The sequence below is a fragment of the Aedes albopictus genome, chromosome 3 (assembly GCF_035046485.1).
Source record: "Aedes albopictus strain Foshan chromosome 3, AalbF5, whole genome shotgun sequence".
Taxonomy (NCBI): domain Eukaryota; kingdom Metazoa; phylum Arthropoda; class Insecta; order Diptera; family Culicidae; genus Aedes; species Aedes albopictus.
In genome coordinates, this window is record NC_085138.1 from 64,086,401 (window position 1) to 64,114,078 (window position 27,678).

General features: G+C 42.7%; 1 protein-coding gene across 6 annotated transcripts in view; it reads left to right on the forward strand.

Moving 5' to 3' along the window:
* LOC109622416 (A disintegrin and metalloproteinase with thrombospondin motifs 9) overlaps nucleotides 1-27,678 on the forward strand; it is a 692,060-nt gene that overhangs the window by 607,172 nt on the left and 57,210 nt on the right. For all 6 annotated transcript variants that reach the window (XM_029871581.2, XM_029871589.2, XM_029871593.2 and 3 more), the window contains exons 7-8: nucleotides 13,755-13,963; nucleotides 20,317-20,437. In XM_029871581.2, coding sequence (XP_029727441.2) covers nucleotides 13,755-13,963; nucleotides 20,317-20,437 — 330 coding nt within the window. The remainder of the gene's footprint in view (nucleotides 1-13,754; nucleotides 13,964-20,316; nucleotides 20,438-27,678) is intronic.

Genomic DNA, 27,678 nt, shown 5'->3' on the forward strand with positions numbered 1-27,678 from the left:
ATACACGAGCTTCAAAGAAAGACGCTGATTTCACCCCACCCCCAACCAAAAAGAAAGATCATAGCTACATTGATCCTGATCCTACATTACGTCCATTAATTACGTAAGGGTTTATGGGGGGAGGGGGGGTTTGAGAAATCTTACGCGCCATACAAAAATATTTGGGTTCTCATACAAAAAATCTTACAAGCGGGGGTGGGGGTGTCAAAAAATCGTGAAATTTCCCTTACGTAATCAATGGACAGCCCCTATTGGAGTTCGCACACGGAGCCGAAGTGGAAAACGTCAACATGAAACTTCTCCTATCGACACAAATTGTGTTCGGGGAAAGCGATTGTCCTCAAAGACTGAGACATGCCACGCATCAATTGACGTCGACGAATAATGGCTGAAAACCCTCCCGAAAAATACTTCTCCACTCTTGATATTGATCCCGCAATTCACACTGACACTAGAATGAAATACCGATCCCGATCTATCAAAGAAAAAAACGACCCCAGCGACGCCTTAAAGGACAACGAACCAGGATACGATTAAACATCACGCTTAGCAGTATCAATCACAAGGGCATGCGGTTTGAAGGTGAGAAATGTGTAGTACCTCCTTCACTTCTGAAAAAGGAAGCGAGTCTAGCAAGGGCGGTTATCCGGGACGTCTTTCTCCAACCCGTTGATCACCAAACTTCTAGTTCGGCTGCATTACCTGTACCAATAGGGGAGACTGGGGAGACTTGATCCCTTTTTCTTAATTTGCCTGTAACTTTAGGAAAAACACAAAACTAGATCCATTTTTCATACAGAATGGCAGATAAACATCTATTGAAAGTTTATACACAACAGAAGGACTTTAAATTATTGTTAAAGTTTTCAAAACTGTGTTTTTATGCAGGCATGTCTTATTATGTATTTTTCAAAAATGGGTCAAAATTGATCCCCTTTTGAGCACATGGTTAATTTAAAGGGAAAATAACTGCAGAAGCTTCCTATTCAGTTTCTTTTCAAGTTTTCTTGCATTTTTGACGCATACGGTGTATTTGAAATTATAAGATTTCCTTAAATAGTTAAGGATATGCCGTATCTTGAAAATGGGGAGACTTGATCCCCCTTTTCATGGTTTGTACTAAAATAATAATTATCTGACACGTTTTATCACTGAATATACTAGAATTCCGAGTAAATAGAGGCTTCCAAATAGAATTTTATTTTTCACATGTAGGGGAGACTGGGGAGACTTGATCCCTTTTTCTTAATTTACCTGAAACTTTGAGAAAAACACAAAACTAGATCCGATTTCCGTAAAAAATGGCAGGTAAACATCCATTGCAAGTTTATACACAACAGAAAGCCTTTAAATTATTGTTAAAGTTTTCAAAACTGTGTTTTTTATGGAGGCATGTCTTATGATGTATTTTTCAAAAATGGGTGACACTTGATCCCCCTTTGTGAACATAGTTTATTTGAAGGGAAAATAATTCCAGAGTCTTCCTATTCATTTTGTTTTCGAGTTTTCTTGTATTTTCGATGAATATGGAGTGTTTGAAATTGTAAGATTTCCTCAAATTTTTAAGGATATGCTGTATTTTCAAAATGGGGAGACTTGATCCCCATTTTCTTGGTTTGTACTAAAGTTATAATTATCTGACACATTTTATCGTTGAATAGACTAGAATTCCAAGTAAATAGAGGCTTCCGAGCAGAATTTTATTTTTCACATGTATAATGTGTGTGTAATCCTCGAGGGATCAAGTCTCCCCATGTCACTGTTGTGTATACTAAGCTGAATTAATTAAAATATGTTAACAACAGCCTTATTTGGATAAATAAGTTTGAAAGTATTTTATTCAAACTATGTGCTGTGAAATTTTGACACGATTTGGTTCAATTTTCACAAAGTTATTGAGATTTTTCGGAATCGCCTTAAAGATTTCTGAAGAACTGAAAACAAACCATCAGCCGTTAAAAAATAATGCAATGTACAATCGAAATCACTTGTGGCCAAAACATAGTCGTTTGTCCAGGAGTAGTTTTGGAAAAATTATGCTAGAAGAAAAATGTTTTTGATTCCGAGCAAATATGGGGGGAACAAGTCTCCCCAGGGATCAAGTCTCCTCAGTCTCCCCTATAATGTGTGTGTAATCCTCGAGGGATCAAGTCTCCCCATGTCACTGTTGTATACACTAAGCTACATTAATTGGAATATTTATATAACAGCCTTATTTGGACAAATACGTTTGATAGTACTTTATTTATACTATGTACTGCGAAATTTTGACACGATTTGGTTCAATTTTTACAAAGTTATTGAGATTTTTCGGAATCGCCTAAAAGATTTCTGAAAGACTGAAAACAAATCATCAGCCATTAAAAAATAATGCAATACACAATTAAATTCAATTGTAGCCAAAACATTGTCGTCTGTCCAGATGTCGTTTTGGAAAAAATATGCTAGAAGAAAACTGTTTTTGATTCCGAGAAAATATGGGGGGAACAAGTCTCCCCAGGGATCAAGTCTCCTCAGTCTCCCCTACTATCAAACTCTGAACCATTCGACTACTATAGACAGCTGAAATGTATATCATCGTCCTGCAGAGCAACACACGATTCGTCAAGCGCGAGGCCTCACCCGTCGACCCTAACCAGGGATGTATAGGAACTATCCGAAGAGCCTCTGGCGGCAGTCGGCGTGTGCAACACCCTCTCCCCGCAAGTATCTCATCTTTTATTCCAAGCCAAACCCAGTCAAACTCCCCTAGCAATTCTACCCTGACAGGCTCCGACTTAAAACATGCGTATACGAGTATCACCACCCCCCACGAGCACCTTGCATTCCATAATTCCTCCTGGAATCCAGTCGAGATGCATCGAGTCTTCAGCAACGTTTCGACGACACAACGGAGACCTTCAGAATCATCATCAAGCATTACAACAAAAACACCAACATGCCCACGGACGTTCGCAATGCAATGGAACATATGTGGCCTACGTTCGCTCCACAGTGAGCTTCAGCTGCTATCTCAAAGTACCAGCCGAAGGTCATATGCCTCCAGGAGACCAATCTAGCCAACCATTGATCGTCTGATAATCTTCTCGGATTCAAGTACCAGCTGTTACTTTGCCAGTGCTCAACCCACGGTCGACAAGGTGCCGGACTTCGGTTAAACACGAAACCCCCTACCAACAACTTCCGCTGAAAAGCAACATTCGAACAGTCGCAATACGAGTATACTTTCCCTTAGAAATAACAGTTGCTTCAATCTACCTCCCGCCTAAAGATAAGGAAGCTTTTAAGACTTTTCGGTGAACTAATGCAAGAGCTCTCTAAGCCTGCACTCCTTCTAGGTGACCTAAACGCGCACCATACATCATGGGGTAGTAGAATAAGTTCGTCTGCTTCTGAAGCGAAGAAAATGGGAGACCAAATACATGAGTTTGTCGTGCAAAACGATATGTTAATGCTCAACGACGGGTCCCATACCCGAATTGATCCTGTCACTGGAAACTCCCAGGCTCTCGATATATCCATCTGCTCAACACCGGTGGCCTCAAAATTCACCTGGCATACGCTACCAGATTGTTCGGATAGCGACCACCTACCTATATTAGTCTGTATATCCAGCACTTCGGATGAACCGCGAAAACGAGCCAACTGGATCTACGACAAAGCTAGTTGGACGCTTTACGAAGAATTCACAAGCTCCAGCTTGTGCCCGGAACAACGTTTGTCGGCTGAAGAGTTCTCAGACAAGGTTATTGCTGCAGCGGAAATGAGCATACCAAGAACATCTGGAAAAGACGGACCTAAGTCGGTAATATGGTGGAACGACGATGTGAAATTAAGACGCCTACGAGCACTTCGACGACTGCATGCAGAGGATCCACATAAAACAAGGACGTTGAAACAATTTCAGGGAGCACGGTCAGCACGTAGGAGCACAATACAAGAAGCTAAGATGAAGTCGTGGGAAAAATTCGTCTAAAGCATTAACCCAAGCAGCCCAACCGGGCATGTGTGGGAGAAAATCAACAGACTTCAAGGAAAACGAAGAAGTACTACAATCATGCTGATTTTGCCGACTGGAATTACTAACGACGGACAACCAATATCAGAAGCACTGGCAGATGAATACGAAAAGAAATCTTCGAACGCCAACAAATCCGAAAAGTTTCAAAAGCTGTACAAGAAAGACATATGTACTCCGTCGAAACCTCAGCGATCAAATCTGTACAGACGATACAACATCGACTTCTCTCTGGAAGAACTAATGTGGGCCCTCAATCGCAAAGGAGGCTCTTCAACGGGAGCCGATAATATAAGCTACATAATGCTGCAGCGCCTTCCCATCAGCGTCAAAACGACGCTCCTGAGTTGCCTTAGCAAAGTGTTCGAAAGGATGGTAAACCGCCGTCTCATTACCGAAATGGAGACTATAGGGAAACTAGATCCACGCCAACACGCATTCAGAGCAGGCAAAGGTGTAGATAGACAGTCATCTAGCCAGCCTGGAATCCATCCTACAACTTGAAAACGACGACCACGTAGAAATAGTTTCTCTCGACATTGCAAAAGCGTTCGATACAAAGTGGAGACCTGGCATCATTCGTACGCTGCTAAAGTGGAAGATCTCTGGTCGAATGATAAACATCTTACGCAGCTATCTGACAGATATTTCCATGTAGCCGCCAACGGATGTTTGTCGAGCCGCAGGAGAGCGCAGAGAACGGGATACTACAAGGATCAATCCTCTCTGTTACGCTGTTCCTGGTAGCCATGCAACCGATTTTCAGTAAAATTAAACTATAGAACAACTCGCAAAATCCTGCGGCAAGCCGTCTCTGCTGCTACGGATTAGTCATCTAGCGTTAGATTCTTCATAGAATCCACAAAATCGAAGCTGCTTCACGTATGTCACGTAAAGCACCGAAAACGTGGCAGAGCGATTAGAATAGATGATACTCCGATTCCTCGAGTGCGAAAAATGAAAATATTGAGAGTGATTGTGGGCTCAAAAATGAACTTCATTCAAACTTTTTACGAATGTTAAAAAAAACTGCTTGAATAGAATCCGAATTCTTAGGATTCTAGGTCGCCGATTGAAAACAAGCAGCCGAGAAAGCCTATTATTAGTCTGCAGCCGAGAGCAGCCGAAAAAGACTATTAATCTGCAGTAGTCATCTCGAAACTGTTCTTCGGAATTGGACTCACAAACAAGTACCAACCTTGAGACCATGGAACAAACACTTAGTCCTACCTACAATGAGGTCATTCGACGAGCTTCCGGTGCATTCGCTACTAGTCCGATATTCTCAATAGTAACTGAGGCCTACCATTCCGCTCAGCTGTAATCCAACGATACGGTTAATAGAAAAGGATCCCAAGAAAACAGATTACCCGATAGCAAGGAGAGTAAAACAACTTCTACAGGAAACGTCAGGACTTGTGTTACCACAAATATGCACCTTTCCGAGGGCCACTGAGAGGGAGTGGTTTGCAAAAGCGCCGCACATCGATAACCACCTCAAGTACTCTCTCAAAGCAGGTACTGAAAAGAGCGTCGTGATACCATCATTCCAAGAATTCGTTCACACCAAATACAAATACCACCCACAAATCTATACCGACGGCTCAAAGAATAAGGACTTTTGTGGTGCTGGAGTGGTTACTCCCGAAGGTAATCTCAGTTTTTACCTACCAAAAACATGCAGTATTTTTTCTGCAGAGGCATTTGCCCTAGAAACAGCTGTTCTTGCAGTAGATAATCAACAAGCGACGATTATATTTACTGATTCAGCCAGTTGCCTAGATGCTCTACAAAGAGGCCGATCCAAACACCCATGGATCCAATCGATCGAGAATTTGGTCGTAAAGCGTAACATTACCTTCAGCTGGATTGCTGGTCACATCGGCATTGCCGGTAATGAACATGCGGACAAACTCGCCAAAAATGGGAGACACCAAATCCAACTCAATATTCCATTACCAGGGCAGGACGTTGTACGGACCATCAAATCACGAATTTGGTCTACGTGGGAAGCAGAATGGTTTCGCAGTCACGGAAACTTAAGAAAAATCAAGCAGATCCCCAGAAAGTATCCTGACTGTACGAATACCGCGGATCAGCAGATACTGACAAGACTCAGGATAGGTCGCACTAGACTGACCCACTCGTACACTCCCTTTCAAAAGTTTGGGGTCACCCCCTTAAAAACATGTCATTTTTTTAGGCCCATATCTCCGCCAATTTGCATCCGATTTCAAAACTCCAGGTTTCATTCAAAAGGTAATAAGTCAAAGAAACTTTGAACATGATTTAAAAGAAACTTTTTCTAAAAAAATTGTTTGTAAACTTAACCCAAAGTTGCCAAATTTTCTAAAAAATGAATATAAACTTACGGCAGTGTAATGAGAGCGGTAATATGACCCATTTTTTATTAGCTTTCAACTGCTTTTTACAGAACTAAGCTAAAAAATCTAGAAAAAAAGTTATTAAGTAAATTAATCCTTGATGTCATCGACCAAAAGTTTGGGGTCATCCCTCAAAATGCTGTATTGGCCAAAAGTTTGGGCTCACTATCGTAAAACATGGAAAAGTGATTTGTTGATATCTTTGTTATATTTCATTCAATTTTAATTCTTCTTGGCTTATTTGAAACAAAATGAATGATACTTACTGCATAGACATTGAACCAAACATACTTGTTGAGATTTACATACTAAAACTTAACGTAAAGTTGCCTCATTTTTTGAAGCGTGGTAAAATGTACTAACTTTACATAATATTTTTATATACAAAAATCGTTAAATACGTTAAGTTGAAGACATCAAACGTAAATTTAGTTAATTATCTTTGAAATGAGCCAAAAATAATTAAAATTGAACTATAGATGACGAAGATATCACCAAATCACTTTTCCATGTTTTACAAAAGTGACCCCAAACTTTTGGCCGATACATCATATTGAGGGGTGACCCCAAACTTTTGGTCGATGACATCAAGGATTAATTTACTTAATAACTTTTTTTCTAGATTTTTTAGCTAAGTTCTGTAAAAAGCAGTTGAAAGCCAATAAAAAATGGGTCATATTACCGCTCTCATCTTAAAATTTGGTCGACCCAACTTCCAGCGACACTGCCGTAAGTTTATATTCATTTTTTAGAAAATTTGGCAACTTTGGGTTAAGTTTACATACAAAATTTTTAGAAAAAGTTTCTTTTAAATCATGTTCAAAGTTTCTTTGACTTATTATCTTTTGAATGAAACCTAGGGTTTTGAAATCGGACGCAAATTGGCGGAGATATGGGCCTAAAAAAATGACATGTTTTTGAGGGGGTGACCCCAAACTTTTGAACGGGAGTGTACGTACTCAATCGCACCTCCGATATGCAAGTGATGCGGAATACAAATAACAGTTCCTCACATACTCAGCCAAGAACGAATAACCTGTGGAATCAACGGAACAACTGCAGATATTCTACAACACAACCCAGAAAAGAAAGCAGATCTACTCAAATTTGTAAAACAAATAGGTCTATATAGTGAAATCTAATCTTCTAAGGAATATAACACTGTAAAGTTAGCTTACCCCGACACGAATGCCTGCTATAGTAAAGTGTCATAAATAAATAATAATAATAATTGAAGAATTTCTCGCAGGACCCATTTCGAATATTTTACTGGTATTCCTCTCTAGATGCATTTTTGTTATTTGTTTTGGAATTCCTCCTGGATTGTTTCAGAGATTTCTCCTGGGAATTTTTCAGGGCTCTTTCCGCCATTTCTTCAGAGATTTCTTCTGGGATTCTTACATGAATTTCTCTTGAGATTCCTCCAATTCTTCATGAACTCTTTCAGGGATTTCTCCTGGGAGTCCTTCAGGCATTCCTCCAAGATTCTTTTAGAGGTCACTCCCGGGATTTGTTCAAGGATTCCTCCACGATACTTAAGGGACTTCATTTGAAATTCTTTCAGGGAGTTAATACAAGATTCCTTCAGAGTTTCCTAGGATTTTTTTAAGGATTCCAACCAAGATTCTTTCGGGAATTCTTTCGGGATTCATATTACCAAAGTATCCCCTATGCTGAAGCAACATTCTGTTGCTTCAGTCGCTCCAGGTTGAACAGTGGCGGTAGCCAGTACCGTACATGGTTGATTATGAAGCCCTTTTGTTCGCTGCGGTCGTTGACATTGTCGTTTCCATTACAATATTTTTTATGCAACTGGCTCGTAGGGAAGGACACCAACTCCCTACCTTCCGGAGAACCATAGTGCACAGTTGAGCTTAATGTCTTTCCCTGGCACTCGGACGTCAACCAGCCACCCCTAACATGGCGATCAGACGCTGGCGCTGTTGTGAGCCACTCCTCCTGGAGAACAAACGCTCAGGATTGCATGAGTTCTTACCGGGGTTGGTTACCCGATCTTCCTTAAGGATGCTCGCAGCCCAGCCGGTGATGCCACGCGGAGGTAGGGATAGGAGTTGCTGGACAGAGGCTAATGGATCTCAGTGGGATCTGAATTGCGCGACATACCCAGCCTTTGCCGTGCCAATTAAATAGTGCATGTTTAAATTGCAAAAAGTGCGTGAAAAACTCGCAACTGTATATTTACTATTAAAGTCCAACTCAACGCTACTATCATAAACGACATCGTTCAGATTCCTATCCAATTCCAAAAACCAATGACTAAAAACCGTCTAAAGCCCCGCATAACCTGCGCCGACTGGCTTAGAGACATCAATCACGGTCAACTCCACCAATAAGCCTCGCATGGCGGCGATGACGAACACCACCCGTTCCACCGCACAAACAGGTTGATTTGGCTCATAAGTGATCTGGCTGACGACGAGACGAGAGAAGCTTAGCTGAGCACGAGGTGACGAAGCTAGACCAAGTGTCTGCTATTTATGCTAACTAGCGTTTTTCCAACGGCGGCGACGACGACGACGACAACAACTTTGACGTCGACTCTAAGTCGACAACGAAGCAAAAGAGGGAGTGGAACATTAAAAATCGTTAATTTGATTAGCATAATATTTTAATTTTTACGAGTTGCACGTCGCGTCGCACGGGGACAACCGCGCGCCGACCGCAGCATCCCGCATCTGGGCCTTCTCTCTCTGCACGTGAAGAGTGAAGTGATGTGAACGTGTGAGGGTTAGGGTGTCCCGATTTAATCCGGATCAATTTTTAATAATCTTCCTCTTCTTATTCTTTTACATATTTCTTTGTTTGATTCTTCTTCCGTTTCTTTCTCTTATTATACTTTTTCTTCGTTTCTTCATTATTTTTGTTGTTTTCAATCTACTTATTTTATTACTTCTCTTATTTGTCTTCTTATTTCCCATCTTCTTCTTCAACTTTTCATATTGCTTATTCTTCTCTTCTATGTTTAATTATTTTTGTCATTTTTTTTCTTCATATTCTTCTAGTTCTTTTTCTACTTTCTCCGTTTTCAATTTTTCTTATTATTTTTCTTGTTTTTTTGCTCCATTTACTCTCTTTTATTTATTTTCTACTTCTTTTTCCTTTTATCCTCTTTCTTCTTAGCGCAACGTAGCCACTGGGACACCGTCTGATTCTGCTTTAAGACCTTGTTCTTAGAACGCTTAAGAAAAAGTCACTATATAGTGACTAGATAGACTAGATAGATTACCCCGGCACTAAGACTCTAGGAGAAAGCGGCCTTCCATCTTTTTCCGGACCACCCTAACATTCGAGTTTTGCTTCGGAGTGACTCGCGTTTAACGCGGGAGACGGCACGGCGCGGGGACAGGCTCCTTCAACAATTATCGGAATGTTTTCTCCCGTACTCGTGCCGCGCGTTCCGTTCGTCGTTGTATGGTGCGCATTTGTGTCCGCTGCCGCCGCACAGTGGGATCATTCTGAAAAAAGACGATCAAAACCTCTAAGAGCCGTTAGATGACATTTTAGCATATAGGTGTCTTTGAAAGATGTGTTCAGAAATATCGTCTCTATTTTTATGCATATTCACTGTATGGTAAAACTGTAGGGTGAACCCGAGCAAAAAAATATTTTTTCAAAATAATTTTTTAGAGGGTAGATGTCTTCAGCAAAGTTGTAGAGCAAGTAATTTCAAGTAACTTTGCTGAAGACACCATATAGTTGGGACTTCATTTTTTTGGGAGAAAATATGAAAGTTTAAAAAACAACCTCAAAATCAGTTTTTTGAACTTTTCCATGATTATATCGTAAAATTTCAAAGTGATATGTTCTACAAGTTTGTAGATACTACTGAAATACACTATCTTGCCGAAGACACCAACTCTGTAAAATTGAAAATTGCTCCAGTAAACCGATTTTTTTGAATTTTTTTCACTATTTTCACTATTGAATATTTTTTGAATAGGCACTTTTTGGCAGCCGTGCTATCAAAATTTCAATGCTGTATCATGTCCAGAATAGACCAAAAGTGACTTAACAATCGGGTCTGATAAGGCACTTTGATTTCTGATGCTATTTCAATAGGCATTTTTTAATGCAAATATTCACAAATTTCATACAAATCAATTAATACAAACTGAAAACTCACGAAAATTTTTCGACATTATTATTTGTTAATCCAAATAGTATTCTTGTTGAAATAGTCTACATGTCTAACACTGTGGTTGACTTTACATTGAATACCCGATAAAAAATATCGTTTTTTAAATTTTTAGATGAGTTAAAAACTCACTATTGAATGTTTTTTAAGTAGGCACTTTTTGGCAGCCGTGCTGTCAAAATTTCTCTGGTTCATTATGTCCAGAATAGACCAAAATTGACTTAACAATCGGGTCTGATAAGGCACTTTAATATCTGAAGCTATTTTAGCAGTAATTTTCAAAGAAAATATTCACAAATCTCATACAACCTTTCGATATTATTTTTAGCTCATCCAAGTAGTACTTCTGAATAAAAAAAAACAAGTTAAATAAATGTAGACTATTTCAACTGTTAGTGTCATTTATTTTGAACTACATTTATTTTGGTTCTCTCTGAAGCAATACCTTCTTGGTGGTTCCGGAGAGACGTAGGGTTTGGCGACCATAGGAATGTGTTTTAGTGGGTCGAGGAGAGAGTAGTCCTGGCTTCTACCGGCATTGTAGAAGACGGCCTCATCCCCACACTACCCTAACCTTCCTGTTAGAGTGTCTGATGAGCAGATTTATCCCCCTATGGTTTAGAAGGAAAAAAAAAAAAAAGATATTTTTGACAAAGTGTATCACCATAAATTTCTCAGCCGTCTATCAACCGATTTGGGTTCTTAAGGCCCCAAACGAAAGCTACTACATCCTAGTAGAACGCTATTGATTTTTTTTTTTTTTTGATTGGACGTTCGGTTACCGAGATATCTTTCAAAGAGTGCTAGGGAGTAGTACAACTTAATTATTTTAGATATTTTTGACAAAGTGTATCACCATAAATTTCTCAGCCGTCTATCAACCGATTCGGGTTCTTAAGGCCCGAAACGAAAGCTACTGCACCCTAGAAGAACGCTTTTGAATTTCATTCCGATTGGACATTTTGTAACCGAGATATCTTTCGGGGAGTACTTTGGAGTAATACAACTTAACTTTTTAAGAGGTCTTTGACAAAATGCTTCATAATAAATGAATCAGCCGTGTGCAATCGATTTGAGTTCTCTCAGCATCAAATGAAAGCTACAGCATCCAAGTAGTATGCTATTAAATTTCATGCCGTTTGGATATTTTGTTTCCGAGATATCTTTCCACGAGTACTAAGGAGTAATGAAATTTACGCTTTTGAGAGATTTTTGATAAAATGTATCATAATACATTTCTCAGACGTTTGTCAACAGACTTTTTATGATCATATTTGGTTTCTCAAGGAGCTCTGCATGAAAATGCAATTGCAACAAATACATAAAAGCTACTATCTCTTTGTAATATTTGAGCTTAATAAACAGTAGCAAAAATATCACGGAATGTATGTAGGAAAAGCCTTTTTACCCTTCTTATTACCCTTCTTACACCCATAAGAAGGGTATAAATATCGCTCGAAAAACCGACTTTCGATCCGAGGCCCGGAGGGCCGAGTCTCATATACCAATGAACTCAGCTCGACGAACTGAGCAAATGTCTGTATGTGTGTGTGTGTGTGTGTATGTGTGTATGTGTGTGTGTGTATGTGCGTTACAAAAAAAAGTCACGCATGTTTCTCAGCCGTCTGTCAACCGATTTGAGTTCTCTTGGAAGCATATGAAAGCTACTACATCCTAGTAGATCGCTATTGAATTTTTTTTCGATTGGACGTTTGGTTACCGAGATATCTCTCGAAGAGTACTTATGAGTCATACTTCTAAACTTTTTAAGATTTTTGACCAAGTGTATCATAATAAATATTTCGACCGTTTGTCAATCGATTTGGGTTTTCTTGGCACCAAATGAAAGCTACAGCATCCTAGTAGATCGCCCAGAAATTTTATTTCGATTGGACATTTGGTTACCGAGATATCTTTCAAAGAGTTCTTGGGAGTAATACAGGTTAACTTTTTGAGAGATGTTTGACCAAGGGTAAGGGTACCATAATAAATATCTCAGCCACCTGTCAACCGATTTGGGTTCTCTAAGCACCAAATGATAGCTACAATATGCTTGTATAAAGCCCTGAAATTTTATTTCGGTTCGACATTTGATTACTGAGATATCTTACGAAGAGTATTTCAATAAATTATTTTTTTATTATATTCACTTGTTATCGTGCATTTGTTTTTGACCAGTCTATGGGAAATAATTTTTCAATAAATGATGCTGACCTCATTCAAAGTGTATACTAGCAGGTTATTGTTTTCAACAAAATTATAAATAACAAATTACAAATACACAGGAATTTTATGGAAACTAACAATATGTTAAATGAAAGCTTTGAAGAACCAGACAGCCAAAATAACTAGCTAATGCCAAAACTGATTAACTTAGTAGATATATCATTTTTGTCGTTTTTACACCATAACCATGAAACCAAGTACTTCGGAGCTAATTTAATTGACTGATTTAGACAAAGTGTATCTCGCTGTTTTTCTTACCCATTTGTCAATCGATTCAAGATCTTTTAGCAGTTAATAAAAGATACAAAATTCCAGCTTACATAGCTTACATATCTATTTTTTAAACATTCCATACAAGACTCTAGGAAGTGTCTGGCATTTCTGGTAGTTTAGTCCATAGTCCATGATGCTATTTTGGAAACCAATCCACTAGATGCCAAATCCACAATAAAGTTCTAGGTCAATTCCACAAAACAAATAAGTTAAATACAAATAATACAACAATAATTTTAATAAGTGTAAGAAGGGTTCTGTGCACCATAGGTGGATTAAATCGGGTTTTTCAGAATGATCCCACTGTGCGCCGCCGCTGTTATTCTTGTCCGTTGTTGTCTGTCTGTTGTGAATGAAAACAAGTTTGTGGCCCTTTTCTTGTGAATGAGCAATGAGGGGATTATGATGGGGGGCACACACCACTGATGTTCAATGACACCTTCCGATCCGATACACGATTCGATTCGGTTCCACAACGGTGATCTCTCTTTCCATCAGGGTGAGGTCGGCCGGGGCAAGGGCGAAGGACGCTCGCTCGGAACGGGTCTTGGCTCTTAAGGTGTCGATCGTTTGTTTGATTGGTGGTTTTCTCCGCCGGATAGATTAGTTCTCAAGAGACCCTCACTCGAGCACACAAAACGAGGCTATTCAACGATTCAACGTTTCATTTTTCCATTCTCATCTCTTTCATTTGCAGAGCACGACAAGCATCTGGAAAGCATTGAACTGCCAGACGGAAGCCCGATCGGTGACGATGGACACGGCCACGGCCGCAGGAGCCGAAGAAGCACGGCGCACATTGCAAACAACGAGTACACCATCGAGGTGCTGGTGGCGGTGGACAAGAAGATGCAGGAGTACCACAAAGATACGCTCAAGTCGTACGTGCTGACGTTGATGTCGATCGTAAGTGTTAATTTGATATGTGTATGATTGGTGGAGGTGATTACGATCGTTGGGTTTAGGGCACGCGGAGTATAGGCGTAATTGAGTAGCGATAACGACAGGCCATTCGAGACCTATTAATGAAGATGACGCTAGAATATCCATTTCCATGCCTGTTACATACTAGAGTGGCCCAAAATGAAGCCTGTATCCGCAATAATCGAGACACAGAAATACGACTGTAGCTTTGCAACGGATCGGTAAAAATGATAAAAAAAAATTGACTGTGCCAAATTTTAAAAAAAATCGGTGCATTTTGTACAATCATGACCAATTTGATTTGCTTGGCAGTTGGTTTTTTTGGGCTATATTAAGGATAATGATGAAATTTTGTAAGGAACTAGGGAACACCGAGCACCTATAAATTAATTATCATGTTTTGGCCGATTTTGGATACGATACATCCCTTGTAGCATATTTTCCCATATCCAATATATGGTTCGAAGCAAAACTAGAGACTCTCCCCCTGCTACGCCATACGGACAGAAACTTTCTTGAATAAATTTTGATCAACTGAATTGAAAGCTATCAGTGTTGGTGTGGGTACTTACTTACCTTACCGATCAGGCTAAGGCCGGGGTGGCCTCTGCTGTACATAGTAGCCGTCTCCATTCCACTCGGTCCATGGCTGTTTGTCTCCAGTTCCGCACACTGCGTAGGGTCCGCAGATCTTCCTTCACTTGATCGACCCACCTAGCTCGCTGCGCTTCACGTCTTCTTGTACCGGTCGGATGACTCTCGAGAACCATTTTAGTCGGGTTGCTATCCGACATCCTGATGACGTGACCCGCCCACCGTAGCCTCCCGATTCTCGCGGTATGGGCGATGGTTGGTTCTCTCAGCAGCTGATGCAGCTCGTGGTTCATTCGCCTTCTCCAAGTCTCGTCTTCCATCTGCACTCCGCCGTAGACGGTACGCAACACCTTCCGTTCGAAAAATCTCAAAGGGCGCGTTGGTCCTTTGCACGTGGGGTCCATGTTTCGTGCCCATAGAGGACGACCGGTCTAATCAGCGTTTTGTAGATGGTTAACTTCGTGTTACGGCGAACTTTATTCGATCGTTGAGTTCTGCGGAGTCCAAAGTAAGAACGATTTCCTGCCACAATGCGCCTCTGAATTTCTCTGCTGGTGTCGTTGTCGGCAGTCACCAGTGAGCCCAAGTACACGAATTCTTCAACCGCTTCGATTTCATCACCGTCGATATGAATTCGGGGTGACGGGCGCGGTGATTCCTCCCTGGAGCCCTTTGCCATCATGTACTTTGTCTTCGACACATTAATGACTAATCCGATTCGCCTGGCTTCACTCTTTAGTCGGATGTACGTTTCCGCCATCATCGTCTTAAATTTGCCATAATCAGCGAAACCAAGCAGCTGAACGGACTTCGTGAAAATCGTTCCACTCGTGTTTATCCCTGCTCTCCTTATTACACCCATTAAAGTTGTGTTAAACAGCAATCCCGAAAGACCATCATCTTGTCGTAACCCTCTGCGAGATTCGAAGGGACTCGAGAGTGTCCCTGATTTTCGAACTACGCACATTATTTGACCCATCGTCTTCGTCACCTTGCTCAATCGTATCAGTTTATCCGGGAATCCGTATTCGTGCATAATCTGCAATAGCTGGTCTCGACGGATTGTATCATACGCTTATTTAAAATCGATAAACAAGTGATGTGTAGGCACGCTGTATTCGCGGCATTTCTGCAACACCTGGCGGATGGCGAACATCTAGTCCGTTGTAGAGCGTTCACCCATTAATCCAGCCTGATATTGCCCCACGAACTCTCTTGCAATCGGTGATAGACGGCCATCCATTTCTCCGGTAATACTTCCTCCTCCCAAGTCTTGGTAATGGCCCACTGTAGTGCTCTCACCAGTGCTTCTCCATCGTACCGTAAACTGGGGTGTACTTGATCAGTGGGGTGAACATGATCACTCAATTATCCGCGGATATCGGCTTTCAAGGAAGCAATAATTCTATTTTAATCATTCACAATCCAATGACGTAACATTAAAATGGAATGGTAACTTCCTTGAAAGTCGATATCCGTGGATAATTGAGTGATCATGTTCACCCCACTGATCAACTACACCCCAGTTTACGGTACTTTAGAAGTTTGCTTGGTAGTTGATCTGCTCCAGCGGCTTTGTTGTTTTTCAACTATCCACCTCCTCCTCAATCTCTTGGAGGTTAGGAGCCGGAAGTCTTTCGTCCTGCGCACGTACTCCTAGATTTTTTACCATGCTAACTTTGGTGCTTGCAATATCGCCAATAAGGTGCTCACCGTAATGCTGCCGCCACCTCTCGACCACCTCACGCTCGCTCTTGAGAAGATTTACGTTATTACCTCGGCACATGTCAGCAAGCGCGAGTGATTCAGCTACTTGTAGAATTTTCGTGTTTACTTGGTAATAATTATCGAAAGTTTTAAGCGCATGCATATAGCGACTGGGTACCCGAGCAAAGTCTGACAGCAAATTGAAAACAAATTTTGATGTTGTGATATTGCAAATTATGATAACTCAGCCTGTTGTCGTTTTGGTCGTTTTAACGGTTAAAACATCAAAAATGAAAGCAGAAAAATGTTCCCGTAACAGCAAGTTGAAAAATATTCCTGCTATCAGTGATAGCAAGTTGATAACTGTTTTTGCTATCAGTAAGAAAAAAATGCAAAAACGTTAAATATAGGGTTTTTTTGATTGATATGAAATCCTACATGCCATAAGATAATTACCCTAATGGTATATTATAAGAGTTATTATACACCGTGTCCAATAAGTGCTCATACAAAATACAAATTTAGGAAATATGATTTTTTTTCACATCTGTAAATAATCCTTAAATACATGTATTTAAGGGCCACATAATACTGATTAAATAAAGCATATGGTTTAGAATAACTTTATTTTCTATTAGTTTTTATAAGCCTAGCATTGTGTGTATAAAGCGATCCATAGCCTTAACCACTAGGCTTACTGGAGACCCCGTCTCGCCAGACATCACTCGGAAAATAGAAGCAAGAACTGCTGAAGAAACTGGTAAAGAAATCCCGAAAAAAGCAACCAGCATCTCGGAACAATTTCTGGTAGGGATTCCGGGAAGAACACTGAACACGAAAAGATGTTTAAAAATCTCAAGTGGATCACTGAAAGAAATCCGGTAACCAACTACGAGGAAAAGCTTGGAAAAATCTCTAGAAAAAAATCGCGAGAAGAACTTCATGAGCAATATCAGCAATAGCTCCTGCATTAATCCCTGCAAATCACTGCACTCTGAAAAAATCTTAGGAGAAAGTCGAGGTTAAAATCAGGAAAACCCTGAATGACATCCTAGAACGCACGCCGGAAGCAATATTCTTATAAAAGTACCGTAAGAAACTTCGAGAGAAATCTCTGGTGAAACTCGAAAGAAATCCCGCAAGAACCTTCAGGTAACCCTACTGAAACACCTAAAAATTATGGAAAACTCTAGAAGAAAGCACACAAATATTTCTCGAAAAAAATACAGGAAAAACTCTAAGAGAAATCCCGGGAGAAACTGCTGCAAAAAAAAAACGTGAAAACTTCTTGAGAAATCCTACGAGGAGCTGTAGTAGAATCCCAGGAATAACTCCTGTAGCAATTCTGAAAGGAAATCTGGAGAAGTTCCAATAGGAAAACCTGATTCCGGAAAAACTTCAAGAGCAAGAGGAATCCGTAGAGAAATTCTTGGAGAAACTCCGCCACAACATCTGCGATATATTCTTAGAGAAACTCTTGATCTCTAAATAAACGAGGCAGTAATCCCACGAAAGTGTCTTTGGGCAAAACGCAGGAGGTATACCACGATGGACTATGAGAGCAATGCCTGAAAAATTGCAGAAGAAATTCCGGAGGATTCCCGGATATTCAGATATTTCCAGGTATAAAAGACACTCTGTATAACACCGACTCAGAGTGAAGGGTTAGATGAAATCCACAGTATTTCATTATAAGCCAAATCGGAAAATGCCAGCAAGCAATTTACCTAACCCCGAAAAGGCGTTTTGTCTCCTACTATTTCCCAATCCCAGCACCTATTTGGTAACTCTTTTCTATATTGTTTATTTTATTGGACAATTCTAGGAAACAATATTCTCCAAAGCAAAACTGCCACGAAAATCAACTTAATATCAGTTATCTAACCAGACCACGTTTGTTTATGCTATGTTCAGACTGGAAACTGAATAACATATTATTCAAAGTATCACCATGAATAACACCTTCAAGATAGTGAGATGATATTGGCTTGATGACGTTTTTCTTGGTGATAATTTGAATAACATGTTATTCAGTTTGCAGTGTGAACATAGCATAAGACGAGGCATTATGGCCCTTTTTTTCTTATTGTTATAATATGGACTAAATTTACTGTCTCGGAATGTGGTTATCCTGTGGGCGACTCGCCGTGCCATGGAAAAATCGCTGGAGACTTGAACGATACAAAAGACAATAGGCGACGAACCCAAATAGTCGAAATAGTAGGAAAAGTTAGAGGAAAAGCGTAACAGTCGGAGTCCAATATGGCACAGTTTTGATTTGAGATGATTAACATTACCCGAAGCTCTACTTTTAAGCTAAATTCACTTCCAATTTACATCTTCATTTTGCAGTGTAATGGCATAGTTTATTCATCTGTTGTGCTATGTCAACTTTAGTCTTGCAAGTGTCCTTCTCAAAAAACTAAATTGTTTTTTAATTAGAAATAAATAATATGTAAACTATTATTCTACTATGAAGAATAAAAACTTCCATTCACTCTGCGCCTAGCACAAGAGGGCGTCCAACAACGCTCCGATGCCGACAATGTCGTCGTACCGCGGCAAGATGCAGTTCCAATCTCGTTTGAACCGTTACGTAACAGTTGTCATTCATCAATGGAGCTGCGGAATATGTGTCAAGTTAATAAATTAACCCACCTAAGCCATTAATCAATCGTTCCCTCTCGCTTGGTTCTGCTCCAACGCACGACGAAAAAAAAGATCAGCTGATTCGTCAACCACCTTCACATGTCCAACAAAACCAGCATCTTTACGAACGGGTTCCATTCGTGTAGCGGCTCATTCCGCCTGCTCCCCATAGAAACTGCCAACGCCAAGCGTTCCTTCCTTGCCTCCGGCATCCGATTACAATCAATCAATTTTCATGTAAATGAATTTGTTTAGCAACACCACTTTAGTGAGCCACTCGTGCTAAAGGTAATCCTCCTACGGCTACGAAAAAAAAACGTTACAACTGCAACACGAGGAACAGCAACAAATCGCGCTGCAGCACCGCCGCCGCCGCCATCAACAGAAACAAAACAGAAAAATTCAATTATTCACGCAATTATTACCCTCCCGTGGGCTCGATCTGTGTTGTACCAGCGGACCAACCATCCCCGCGAGAAGGGTTGAACCACTTTAGCAGGAGTAGCACTTGATCCAGCAGTAAAGGTCCATCTCGTTCGTTCGTATACTGATTAATCGCTCACTTGAGCGTGTAAAAATTATCTTGATCCAATTGAAGGAGCGCTACTTGGCCGGCGGATGATGGGCTACCTACCTAGCAGCCATTCATTCACTCACTCGAACTCGAAGTGGCGAGGTGCTGCAATCCCATATACTTAGGCTCACATAGAGGCTGCAGAATCTGTGTATGAGGAGGCGGTAGCGCGTCATAATTCATCTCCCTCGCAGCGGAAAAAGAGTGCGCGATTGCAGATGGTGGTGGTGCACAGTGATCCCGAAATCAAGTTCCTTTGAAGTTCCTCTCGGGATTTACTCGAAGAATTTTTAGAAAACTTCAAACTATTGACCTTCAATTTTTTTTCTATTAAATCTTCTATGAACTGTTTCCAAAATCCTTACAACAGTTCTTCAAAGAATCCTTCTATATTTATTTCTTGTACCCAACTATCAAAACTATTTTTTCACAAATTTGTTTCTATATGAGTGCCTGCAAAAAAAATAACTGAAAAACCTTTCGGAAAATATTGACTTACTGGTCCACAGTGCCTCGCCAAACCCCACACGGCATTCTCCAACCGTTGGTAACGGTTATGGTGCTACTACTAACCGGCCGTCCACCTCGTATCGGAATCTGTCGATCGATGCTACCATAAATCTCAGCCCGGCCTGGGTTGCGTTCCGCTTCGAGACACCAGCCGAGACGTAGCTCTTTGACACACAGACACGTATGCTTCCCAGCCCACCGCCTCCACCAATAGATTCCAACACTTGTTCATTATTTCAGCCGACACCGATTTAGGACCCGCGCTAATAATTCTCATTTTTCTCCGGTTCTCCATCGACAGGTTTCCAGCATTTACGCCGATGCCAGCATTGGAAATTCAATTAAGATAGCCGTGGTGCACATTTTGTACCTCCACCAGGATCTGGCCGCACACAGCACCCTGGACCTTAACGGCAGCAAAGGTAAGTAAGACGGGGGAACCTATCTGTTGGCGGCAACACCAAGCAACAACGGAACCAGGTCCCCGGGGTTCGGGGTAAATCGAATGCCATTATTCAATCCATATTTATTGTTATCTGGAGTCGAATTTGTTATGTTTCTGCTGGAAGCGATTGTCACGACACGTGTGTGTGCCACTTGGATTCATTGGGGTTCCATCGGATTTGTTGGGGAATGTTGGATTAGAGATTAAAAAGAAGATTAATGTTTTACTCGATATCAAGTAGGGAGTTCAGAAGTCTCTGTTATTTTTGGAAAATCACGTCTCTTTGAGGTGTGACTCTAATTGTCTTCTACAATGCATTCATCTTCAAAAACGGCATGTATAAGAAAACAATTATGCATAATCATGGTAAGACTGCCCATTCTCATTGCGAATTCTGTATAAAACCATCGAAAAACTGGAAAGTCCAGAGATCAAACTTCACACATTTGGGGGATAAGCGAAGCACACCAGCTGGCAATTCGGACTTGTAAAATTTTCATGCATTCGACCTTTTGTTCTTCGACCTTTTCTCTACAACATTTCATTTGCATTCGACCTTTTGTTCTTCGACCGTCTTCTACAACAAAAGTGAATGTTAGGACTAATCTATCCTCGACCCACCAAATAATATTCCCAAGGTCGCCAAACTCTTCGTCTTACCGGAACCATCAAGAAGGCATTGCTTCAGAGTTTTCCAAGTGGTCCTTACCACTCCCTTTATCCTCGGAAGACAGGCAGAGTCGACACCACACCTTCTTCCAACTACACAGCAAGTATCAAGAACTGATACCGCGTGCACAGCGATTTGACCTTTCTTATCAGCCAGTACACGGATGTACATGGATGTTCCCCCGCGGCCACTTAATCGCTGTAAGGGTTGATTTTGACCGCAGGGCACCGGTATGATCTACGTAGCCGGCTCCGAACCCTTCGACCACCTCTATAGCGTCTGCACTTGCCATTATCCGAGTCCTCACGTCACCTCCTCTATAGCTCCAAGACGATGTGGGTCACCCACGACGGGTGATAGCTGTTGACACGGCGTTCCAGCCAAACTAATCCCTACACATCCTCTGGAAAAGACTATCCGGAGTTGTGTCCAAGCATGCGGTCGCACATTGTGCGAAAACTCGGGCACACAATCAAAACATGTTCCACCATTTTCTCTAAACCGGCACAAACCGGACATTCGGGAGAAACCGCATGACTAAAACGGTGTAGATACTGTCGGACACAACCATGGCCTGAAAGGACCTGTGTCAGGTGGAATTATTACTTTCCCGTTCTGACAGTCCTGCGGATGCTTCTTGTGCCGCGCATTTCGAAGCACTCTATGTCTTCCCTGATAAAGATACCGTTAGGCACCATACCAGTGCTCGCACCCCTCAGGCACATCAGCCTGTAAGTACTTTCCAGCTTACCACGCTAACTTTCGGTACGTAGCGCCGCACCCCAAGCCGAGTCGCCATACCTTATTATGAACGAGGCGACACTAGCTGGCATACACCGCAGAGCTTTTGGACATCATTCGGGACAGTGCCACTATAGCATCTTCTTCTTCTATGGTTCGACGTCCTTACTGGGACTTGGCCTGCCTCACTTCAACTTAGTGTTCTTTGAGCACTTCCACAGTCATTAATTGAAGGGCTTGCTTTGCCTGACATTGCATGAATTTGTATATTGTGAGGCAAGTACAATGATACACTATGCCCAGGGAGTCTAGAATGTTTTCCCGACCGGAACGGGAATCGAACCCGCCGTCTCCGGAATGGCGATCCTTAGCCTTAACCACTAGGCTAACTGGAGACCCCACTATAGCTATGGAGGCTCTCTTGCAGGCATGATCAACGTGGCTACCTAAGGTAAGCAAGCTTATTGTCGATCATTACCCCAAGTGTTTGACGGAGCGCTTCGAAGTGATAGTGCAAACGCCTACACTGATCACCGCTTGCTGCTCCGACTTCCGAAGCAACCTGGAACCTTGTTGGACTCCTGAGGTAAAAACATTTTCTTAAATAGTACTTGATTCTGGAACTAACTTCCGAGAATTTTGTACAAGTACCCGGGTATTGCCAGACGCAAGAGCGCATTGAAAATAGCCGCCCAATTGGCACTGTTGAACACGTTCCTTATATCCATATCCACTACAACATAGTAGCGAATCTCCCTCCTCTTACGCTGGAGCGCTATCGCGACGGTTTTTGTAACCTACGATAGCGTCCACGGTCGATCTTCCCTTCCGGAAGCCGTACTGGCTACTCGAAAGGCCATTTCCACCCTCGATGTGTCTCAACATTCTGTGAAGGATGATCTTTCCAAGCACCTTCTCCGCCGTGTTGATCAAGCACATTGGTCTGTATTCCGACGGGTCTACAGGTGGTTTCCCCGCCTTTGGCAGTAGAACCAGGCTTCGCCTCTTCCATACTTCTGGGAAAACTCCCTCGTCCAAGCATTCCTGCATAATAGTCCTGAACATCTCGAGAGCCTCTGCAATAGCTTCTTTTAAAACCAGGTTCGGAACTCCGTCTGGACCTGGGGCCTGACCTACGCTAAGGGACTTTGCTATCCCCGCATGTTCCACATCGGTGACCCTCTCCTCGTCGCCAGCCCCAGTCCCCGGCTGTCCTACGAAAAGAGGCTAAGCACTAAGATCATGACGCAGAAAAAGTCAGAAGAAAATCCCAGAAAAAGGAATCTTTGAAGAAATTCTTGGATAAATCCCAGAAGTAACTCATAAGCAATCTTTAGAAGTTTTAGAGTATCCGTAAAGGAGCCCTGGAGGAATCGAAGAACGACTTCATGAAATTCCTTGAGGAATCTCAGAAATAGCTCCTTTAAAAACCACAGAAGAAATTTCCAGAAGGAACTGCTAGAGAATTCTCAAAATAGGAAATCGTAAAAGAGCTTCTTGACGAATCCAAGAAGAAGCTTTTTGAGGATGCCCAGAATTAAAACCAGAAGATATTGCTTTATAGGAGCCGTTGCACCTCTCGCCTTGGCCATCACGATCCTGAAGGCATCACTCCACGGATTCGCATGGGCACTCTCGAAGCAGACGTTTTTGCTTGTCTTACCTCGGTCTTCAGCGCGGCTTTTGCAGCGGCGAGTACTACTCGTCGTTCGTTTCGCTCTTCCTCAGATCGTGCTAGCTGCATCCGCCGCCTGGCCTTTAGGCAGACGCGACGCAGATCCGCGATCGCTTGAGTCCACCAGTAAGCCGGTGGTCATTCATTTCTAGGGTGGACTCGCCTAGGCATGGTTACATCGCACGCACGCGAAAGCACCGCTATCAGCTCGTCGCCGTCTAAACCAAGTAGGTTTCGCTCACAGTGGAGCGCCTCCCTAAATACCCCTTCGTCAAAGTATGATTTCTTCCATCTGCGAGGGCTTGGCCTTGGCCTAGCCGCCTCTTCCTCTACCCGCTGGCTGCTGTCGTTGTAGTTGATACTGTAGCGAACCGCCAGGGAACGTTTCCCTGTATCGTCTACTCTCCAGTTTGAACTACTTGTTAGGCTGGGACTCCACAAAGTAACGTCAATAATCGACTCCGCATCGTTCCGACTAAAGGTACTCTTGCTACCGATAGAAGCCTCTAGCAGGATCTAATCCCGGTGGTTCGTGAAACGACTTCCCCATTCCACGGCCCAGAGGCATTGAATTCACCCGCTATTACCACTGGCCTTCGTCATGTTAGCACAGTCATTCAGGGTCGTGCAATTTCGAAAGGAAAACATGACGTACGACGACTGTAGCAAATCGTTTCCCATGCGAACGGACTGCTGTGATGCTTCATCTCTCACCCAGCAACACACTCGTTCGTTGCTGCTACAGAAACAAGTGTGTATGAAACATGGGATGATACACTTGGATTTTCGTTTCATTTATGAGTCATTGAAATACTTCAACATGCTAAAAACACTATTTAAACCACATTTTTAAAAAGTGGTGCACGCCAATAGAATGATAATTATGTTTTATGAAAGAGGATAACAAATTCGACCACTTAAATCCAATTAACCGGTGCCCGTAACCATTGAGAGACTAGCGCGCACCTGTGAGACACTAATGCTCTGACGGGTGAAGCACAAGCAATGTGACCGGGTGGGAGACTACCGAGTGCTACGATGAGTGGAAAAGTTTTTTTAACGACCGAGTCATTAGAAAAATGTATGAAACACTTGAAGTGACTCATTCAAATGTTGCATGAAAGTGTATTATTGAAACGAAATTGTACGCCCCTGGTCATCATACAGTCCAGCATCTGCGTGAACTGCTCGATCGACCACTGCGGAGGCGTATAATAGCTACAGAAGAAGACCCCGTTTACTTTGGCGACCACGAAGCCCTCACTACCTATGACACCAACTCCTGGACGAGGTATTTATCCGTCGTCCATATCGCCGCCATGTTTCTGGACCCTTGTCGTTGCCGGCGGGTGGCAACTTGGTATGGGTCCGCTATGATCGCGATATCCATCCCCCACTTAGAAACCGCTTGACAAAGCAGTTGCTGAGTTGCGTCACAGTGGTTCAGGTTAAGCTGCGTTACCTGCACTGTGATTTGTTCTCTGCGGCTTTCTTGAAGGACCACCAGTTGGATACCTGTTGTTCCGGTACAGATCAGACAAGTGGGTGGGCTCGTGCAGCCTTGTGCCTAGTGGCCTTCGGCGCTGCAGTCCCATGACTTATGTCCTGGTTCCAGACACCTGAAGCAAACCTCCGGTGGCTCATGGAACGTCAGATGACATACGCACCAGCGTACCTTAATCCTTCCTACTTTAACGGACGTGTTTACGTCCGCCGCGGGTAGTTGTTCTAAGGCTACCCTTGTCCGTGCCGGCCCCTTTCATAGCCGAACGGTTGCGGTGGCCACCTGCACCTCGCACTGTTGCCGCAGTGCTGTGACGAGCTTGAAGCAGAAGAGCCCATCTAGGTTCTAGATCTTCGTCTAGGATCTTCACCTTCAGAGACGCCTCTGCTGAAAGAGCCCTCACCTCGACCCCTTCGCCAAGGACCACTTCCGCCAGACTTTTGTAGGCGGCTCCCTTGTGATCCTTGTCGCTCTAGGATCATTTCACCCGTACGAGAATGTCACTGCGCACTTCGGCTCCCAGATCCACGAGCTTGCCGTCGCTTTGCATCGTCCTCAAGACGTCCGAGTACTTAGACTGTTCGGTCTTGATGACGAGCACGTCGCCTTTCACGCGCTTAGCATCTGCTCTCCTATGCCTTCTTGGTTTTTTCTGCTTCCTTTCGTCCAGAAAGGGCCCTCCCTTTGGTTTGCCATACTCTGTGGTTGCTGAGAGCCCAACAACGGTCGCAACCCTATGTTCCCTTCCACTCGGAACGGACCAGCCTTTTCAGACCCACCCTTCCCAGCTTTCCGGGACGCAAGGCTGAGGTCCGACTTGCCGGCATTACTGCTGACCTTCGGGGTTAGTATCCACCTAGCCTTGCGGGCACTGCCAGACAGTTCCACACCAGACGGCTGCCTCACCCGCTTCTGCAAGTGCTTACCAAAAGCAGAGATGGAAACACTTTCATCGTGAATCAACTCACGAGTGTAAAAGCAACAAGCGGCTTACTCACGGTGCCGAGAGTAAGCCGTGTGTGAGTTTATTCGCACCCGCTTGCTTCACGAGTATGAAGCAAAACCAAAACAAAAACACTCATGAATTTTTATTCGCGAAGAACAAGTGGAGATGCGGGAATTGCATTTTAGTGCGATTTTAATAGCAAAACAAGTAATTATGCATCAGATAGTAGTGTTTTGTGCTTTATTGTTCCTGAAAAGTTAATCTGTCGGCCGTGTAAATTCGTTTTTTCACAAAATTGAAAAATGTTCAGAGCTGATTCACGAATCAATCACGAGTGCGACCAGCTTCGTTAGCTCGCGAGTGAAGGAAGTGTGAATATATTCTGGCTTCTGTTGTTCACGAGTAGGATAGCTTTGCGTTTGTGTCTACTCAGCTGCATTCCTCACTGTTTTCCATCACTGACCAAAAGTAGTCGCATTCGCCACATCTTTTGGGCTTACTGCGAAAGCGAAGGCCTCCATCTGCCTTACACGCTTCTGCGATAGCTTCGCGTCCGGCGTACTCTTAGGGCTACCCTCAAACAAACGCAAAGGCCTCTGTCTGGATTAACTTCGGCACCTTCAGTTTCACGGGTTCTGCTGCTGCCGCTATTCCCATTAGTTTATCATGATCTTACTTGGCCGCCATCATTGACTTACAAAGTCTCATCGACTTCGAGGACGCAAAGTCAATGATGGAGTCATGCACAGCCCCCTCTATTGAAGAGAGCTCATCTCTATTCTTATTCATGGCTCTCATCAACCACGTGCCGTCCATGATCGCTCCCGATAAGCTAGGCAGAGATGAAACGGGGTTCCCAACGTTTTCACTATGTGCGCTGCTACCCCCTCCTGTCTCCACCCTTCTTAAAGGAGACCTGGCTAACCCATTTCTTGCATAGAGGCTAACTTCTCTACTACACCTACTACCGCCGCCAATTGTTTTCTATTTTTATTTGTTAAGCTCAGACTTTAATCAAACGAGTCACACAAGAAAAGAACTGGTTCAAACATACCTCATTGAACCTTCCAACTCCACGTCGCCTCCGGCTGCCCAATCCCAAAATTTACGTCAATTACGACACTTGAACTCCCTCGGCTACTGCTCAATCAACTGACAAGCCGTAGCAGCTGGGATAATTGAAATTTTATTGTTCCCTAACTACCGTAAAAATGATCGCTATCTTAACTAGCGTCCAGCAGCCAGCGAAATAAAGCGTAGCGCACCGCCACTCAGCCGGTCGCATTGAAGGCAACCTTTCGCGTACTCACGTACATATAGGATTTGAACAAAAGATATGGCAAAAGTATTTCCACTAGATTTACAACCATCCATTTATTGCTACTAGGTACCTTCTACTCACAACTGGAAGTCAGTAGTGGTACAACTCATATCTGCTTGTTCGAACAGTTCGATAGTGCAATAACGCGCGCGCGCCGCCCGCCGCCACCGTTTTGCAGTAGTCTCGCAGACACATTATTGGCGCGGTTGATTTATCTAAATTGCTGCCAGATTGCCGCAGGCCGGTGCATATTTTTTGTCAGATATAGATATTGATTCCCCTCGTCGGCACGGGTACGTGCAACTGCGGTCCAGCAGCAGTCCGAGCGGAGGTAGTTCGAATCTAAATTGATTTTAAATTT